Genomic DNA, 6451 nt, shown 5'->3' with positions numbered 1-6451 from the left:
GTATGTGGGCACTGCAGGAAGGTGGAGAAACGCTGAACTGGTGTCGGCACAGTGGGTAAAGAGACCACAGCAGGAGGGTCGTGCCCCCACCCTCTCGGTCCCCCAGTGGGGGGGACTGACAGTCTGCATAGAAAGCAACACTGAACACTCGTGAGAACAGTGGCAGGCGCTTCTGTGGGCCTCTTTACGGGCCTCGCGACGGGCGTGGTTACCTGCAGGGGCCCGAGGCTCACGGAGTGCAGCCGGCACCGTGTTTAGAGCGCGGCGCCCGAGGGCCCTCATGCGAGAGGCACCCAGGCCGGTGGGGGAGTGTCCTAGGGGGCGGGGCCCTTGACGTGCATGCAGGAGGTTAGTGCACGCTCAGTGTCCGCGGAGCCCCCGGTGAGAGCAGCACTGCCCCGCCACGATGCCTCATCTCCGCGATTCCCATGTCGTGATATTGGAGGAGGGCGTCACGTCCCGAGACCTCATCGACCAGATGGTCGGTGATCTACCTGACACGGTAAGTGCCCATCACGGACTTCATTGCACTGCTGCGGTGTGTGCATGGCCCCTTGCTGTGCACGGAGCACCTGTAGAGTATCAGAAAGGGCCTGTCCAGTGCATGGGGGCAAGAGGAGGACCCACACAGCGCCCCACAGCCTAACACTCCCTTCCAGCAGAGTGTGACAAAGGGCCTGTCCAGTGCATGGGGGCAAGAGGAGGACCCACACAGCGCCCCACAGCCTAACACTCCCTTCCAGCAGAGTGTGACAAAGGGACTGTCCAGTGCATGGGGGCAAGAGGAAGACCCACACAGCGCCCCACAGCCTAACACTCCCTTCCAGCAGAGTGTGACAAAGGGCCTGTCCAGTGCATGGGGGCAAGAGGAGGACCCACACAGCGCCCCACAGCCTAACACTCCCTTCCAGCAGTGTGTGACAAAGGTCCTGTCCAGTGCATGGGGGCAAGAGGAGGACCCACACAGCGCCCCACAGCCTAACACTCCCTTCCAGCAGAGTGTGACAAAGGGCCTGTCCAGTGCATGGGGGCAAGAGGAGGACCCACACAGCGCCCCACAGCCTAACACTCCCTTCCAGCAGAGTGTGACAAAGGGCCTGTCCAGTGCATGGGGGTAAGAGGAGGACCCACACAGTGCCCCACAGCCTAACACTCCCTACCAGCAGAGTATGACAAAGGGCCTGTCCAGTGCATGGGAGCAGCAGAACCCACACAGTGCCCTCACCCTGCCACTTCCCACTTACACAGCAGAGTGTAGCAAAGGGCCCATCCAGTGCATGGGGGCGAAAGGAGGACCCACACAGAGCCCCACAGCCTAACACTCCCTTCCAGCAGAGTGTGACAAAGGGCCCGTCCAGTGCATGGGGGCGAAAGGAGGACCCACACAGCGCCCCACAGCCTAACACTCCCTTCCAGCAGAGTGTGACAAAGGACCTGTCCAGTGCATGGGGGCGAAAGGAGGACCCCCACAGCGCCCCACAGCCTAGCACTCCCTACCAGCAGAGTGCCAGAAAGGGCCTGTCCAGTGCATGGGAGCAGCAGGAGGACCCCCACAGCGCCCCACAGCCTAACACTCCCTAACAGCAGAGTGCCACAAAGGGCCTGTCCAGTGCATGGGAGCAGCAGAACCCACACAGTGCCCTCACCCTGCCACTTCCCACTTACACAGCAGAGTGTAGCAACGGGCTATTGCTATTGGAGTCTCTGGAAAGCAAAATAATGGGTGAAACCCAGGGGCACAAATAAAGTCAGGGGGGGTGAGGTGGGGGCACAGACAACTGTCAACAGTCCAAACTTGTTTAAGTAAACATCCATTTTACCAACCTGTTTGGTCCTTCTGCAAGCTCAGAGTAGGTTTAAGACGATAACAGGTCTGTGCAGGTCATGACACACGGTTGCACATTTGCAAACGCAGGTGCTTTCAGGCTCCTGTGCAGCCCTGCTGTGGAGTTGTAGGGCTAGACTGAAGGTAGAGCTACTGTTCTAGCGATACATGTACGATGGCTGTGGGCTGGTGTGGGGGTGTTACGTCTGATGGGGGGACTTGCACAGGCGCCTGTCACGTGTCAGTGAGGCTGGCCCACATGGGTCAGTCTCCATTTCCTGCTCTGGTCACTCTCTGTGTCCAGATGTGTGATGGCGGTGCCCCACCCTCTGGGGGTGTCAGAACCATGCTGGCTCTTCCGAGGGGTCCCTTCCCAGCCTGGGGGCTGGGTGGGAGGGAGCGGGCTAGAGGCTGACATGTCTGCCTGCTCCAGTCTTTGCAGTGTGTCATGCTGGTGTGTCTGTTGCGATCTAGTGCTCAGCCAGGCTTTGAGGGATTTCCTGAAGACTAGGCGATCCCCCTCTGTGCCCAGCCAGCCGAGCGGGCACTGGGTTCCACAGGACCCTCACGGAACTCACTTTATCAGCTTCGGAAGGACAAAGGGCCGAGCTGACTCAGCAGTATTAACGTGTGTGCAGGTTACGTACAGATGTCAAAGGCAAGCGCTTCATGAGTAAGAAATCGGACGTCCATGGTTTGGGAAAATGTACCCACACTACTCCTGCACTACAACCACATTACTGACACCTGATAGGCAGTGCGGGGTACGCTTGCAAACTTTGGGCGTGACTAACTCACAGGGAATGCTGGGCCGAGGACCCCCAATACAGAATCCGAGGGCCACCTTGAAATAAAAAATGACTCCGGCCTCATTCAGGCAAAACGTTTAGGAAGCTAAGTCTTGGGTGTGGGTGGGTTGACTGCATGGGGCAAAACGTTGCCAAACATTGAAAGGACAACACTGGTGATTGAGATCAGGTGGGTAGATGGGGGGTGGGGGGTGAGAGGGAGAGAAAGAGACGCTGTAGGTTTGGGTGTAGCTTGCCGTCTCTGCGCCTATCACGTGATAGAGACACTTTCACTTCGGCTCCCTGTGCACTCAAGCTCGGGATAGAATGTGTACCTCAGTGCCAGCGGGGCGAGGGGGCGCAGTGTGAGAGGAATCGACTTGCATGTCCATGTAACTACCTGCCACGGAGACACCGCTTGCTTCTGGAAATATACTAACAGTCTGGGGCAGTGGGGGGCCACAGGGCCACTCCACATTCACTGTCCTGGGGCAGTGGGGGGGGGCACATGGCTACTCCCCATTCACTGTCCTGGGGCAGTGAGGCAGTGGAGAGTCACATGGCCCCTCTCCATTCACATTCATTCACTGTCCTGGGGCAGTGGGGGGCCACATGGCCCCTCTCCATTCACTATCCTGGGTAGGGCAGATGGGAGTTCTAGGACAAAGCCTCTGCAGGGCCACAGGTTGTCACCATTTGTCTGGAGGAATAATGATGGGCACCCTCAACAACTGCTTGCCTGAATACTTCAAATGGGTCCAATCAAACAGAAAAACCAAAAGAGGGGAGGGCTGGCAATCATTCACAAGGAACACCTGGATATCGAACTGGAAGACCCACTAATCATCGATAAATGCAAATCCCTAATCATACGTCTAGCGTAGCGGTAATACCCAAAACAAACTTGAAATTCGTACTAATACATAGACCACCAACCTACGATGCAACCTTCGTAGACTCCTTCACAGAAGCAATCACCGTCCTAGCCATCAAACACAATCACCCGATAGTCCTAGGAGATTTCAACATCTGGTTTGAAGGCGAAAGCACGACCGTCCAAAAATCGCTAACCAGCCAACTAGCAGCAATGAACCTACAACAACTAGTCAAAGGAGCAACCCACTCGGCAGGGCATACACTTGACGCAATCTTCGCAAACAAACTACTCCTCACCACGGCACCCCCAATCCAAATACCCTGGAGCGACCACCTCATCATCCCCTTCGTAATCAAAATGACCAGTCTAACAAACAATCCACCGGACAAAACAATGACCACCATGAAAAGAAATTGGAGAACCATCAAAAACTCCAACCTGAACGAACTGCTGGAACTAAACAAACAAGACCCAACATTCATGGAAGAAGATGACCTGGACAAAAAGGTAACCCTGCTGCATTCCTGGATTATAACTACTATAGACAACATCACCAAAGAAAAACCCTTCGCTTCTACTAATAAACGGTCTATGGCAAAATGGTTTTCCCCACTACTTAGCACCATGAAAAGAAAAAAACGAAGACTAGAACTTGATTGGAGAAAACAAAACGACGCGGCAAACAAACTGAAATTCCTACAACACAACCGGGCTTACAAAAAGGAAATACAAAAAGCTAAGAGGAAACACTACTACAACCAAATCTTCGAAGCACCAAACACCCAAAAAGAGCTCTTCAAAATCATAAACGAAATAAAAAACCCTCCGGGATGTAACAACACACCAACTCCGTCTACAAAACTCTGCAACGACGTTGCAGACCACTTCAAAAACAAAATCACCAACATCCAACAAACCATACAAAGCAGATCGTCTGATCTGACCACAACCCCAACCTACACCAGGGAGGAGCACCCAAACAAACTACGTAGCTTTCCAGAATTATCAGTGGAGACATTCGGCAAACTGGTGAATGAAAGCAATAACTCAGGGTCCCCCGAAGACCCCTGCCCACCAGACATATACAAATTGATTCTTAAACAAGGAACGCCCATGGAATATCACAGGAACGTTCTCAACCATTCCATCACAACTGGGAAAGTGCCACAAGCCTTCAAAACTGCATACATCAGGCCACTACTCAAAGATACAGCGGGAAACGTAGAGGACCTTTCCAACTACAGACCCATCTCCAACATACCGTATACAGCCAAGCTGCTCGAAACGTACATATACAAAATAACCCAAGATTTTATAGAAGAGCACGGCCTACTAGACCAAGCACAAGTTGGCATCAGACCAATGAGAGGAACAGAATCAGCTCTACTCTCAATGTGGGACGATCTAAAATTCAATGCAGACTCGGACAACAGCACTTCCTTGATACTCCTAGACCTATCGGCAGCATTTGACATAGTCGACCTCGACACCCTCATAACGAGATTAGAAGCACTTGGAATAACAGACACCGCCCTACTATGGATCAAATCCTTCCTAACAAACAGAACAGAAACCGTATGGATAAAACCCTTCAAATCCAGCCTGAGAGATTCCACCTGTGGAGTACCACAAGGATCAGCCTTTTCCCCGCTACTATTCAACATCTACCTGTATCTACTTATCAGAATCTTCAAAAGCCACGGACTCACCTGCTACAACTACGCTGATGATACACAAATAATCTTCAAAATACAATACAACCTGGAAAGAAACACAACGCTAGAAAACTGCCTCCGCAATGTATTCTTCTGGATGAAATCCAACTCCCTCAAAATCAACCCAGGCAAAACTGAAATAAGGATCGTCACAAAAAATGGAGGAGAAAACCAATTCATCCCTTCGCCAAGGGAACTCGGGACAACCCCAGCACCATCGCCGATTGTAAAAAACCTGGGGGTTCTGATGGACAATAATCTCACGCTAGAGCCACAAGTAAACGCTCTCATCAAGAAATGCTTCTTTCTCCTGTGAGCAGCAAAGAAAATCTTACCGTTCCTATCGTTCGCCAACAAAACAACCACCATCACACTCGTCATGTCCAACGTAGACTACACCAATAGCCTATACCTAGGCATGCCTGAACGACTCCTAAAAAAAACTACAACGCATTCAAAACGCGGCAGCCAGACTACTGCTGAAACTACCCCGAAGAGAACACACCGCACCAGCACTGAAAACACTACATTGGCTACCAATAAAACAACACATAAAATTCAAAACAATGTGCATTACGCACAGAGCAGTACACAACAAAGGCGCTGAGTTCCTAAGAGACAAACTGCGCCTACATCAACCAACAAGAACACTCAGATCAAGCATGGACAACCGCCTGGAACCGAAGCCCTACTACAAAAGAATACTTGGAGAATCCTCCTTCTCTCACCAAGCCCCGAAAACCTGGAACGACCTTCCAAAGTACATACGTAACACAAGAAACCACCTGTTTTTCAGGAAATTACTCAAAACCTGGCTTTTCACATCATAACTAGAAAGTCTGGCCACAGGGGCATCAACATAACAACAAAAAAATGCAATGGGTGAAAAACAGAATGTTTCATCATTACACACTGCCCACCAATACTAAGCAAGGAGCACAACGCCCCAGCACACAAAACTACAACTAAACAATAGTCCCAAGGATGTTCACCCCACGGAAACCAAAGAACCAGTCAGGATAGAAGGATACGAACATCTGAATACACTGGTTCACCAATACGGACCCACCAGGACAATACACTGACACGACTCCGACCCTGAACCGTTCAAAGCCTTAACCGACCAGGGTCACACTACATAACTTGATAAAAGTTACTACCCACCCAGTCCCACTCCAGAAAAATTAGGTTCAGACGCACCTACCAATCCATACTATACTCAATAGGATACAGTTGGATCAGCGCA

General features: G+C 51.6%; 1 protein-coding gene across 1 annotated transcript in view; it reads left to right on the top strand.

Moving 5' to 3' along the window:
* The first annotated feature begins 362 nt into the window (after positions 1 to 362).
* Positions 363 to 6451, top strand: part of LOC138503015 (antizyme inhibitor 2-like) — a 1350137-nt gene continuing 1344048 nt past the window's right edge. The window contains exon 1 of the mRNA XM_069622446.1: positions 363 to 502. Within this exon, the coding sequence (XP_069478547.1) occupies positions 407 to 502 (96 nt within the window). The 5' untranslated portion in view covers positions 363 to 406. The remainder of the gene's footprint in view (positions 503 to 6451) is intronic.

The sequence above is a fragment of the Ambystoma mexicanum genome, chromosome 11 (genome assembly GCF_040938575.1).
Source record: "Ambystoma mexicanum isolate Mex_15411 chromosome 11, UKY_AmexF1_1, whole genome shotgun sequence".
Lineage (NCBI taxonomy): Eukaryota > Metazoa > Chordata > Amphibia > Caudata > Ambystomatidae > Ambystoma > Ambystoma mexicanum.
Note: the sequence above shows the minus strand (reverse complement) of the source record. Positions and strands in the feature narration are given on the sequence as shown.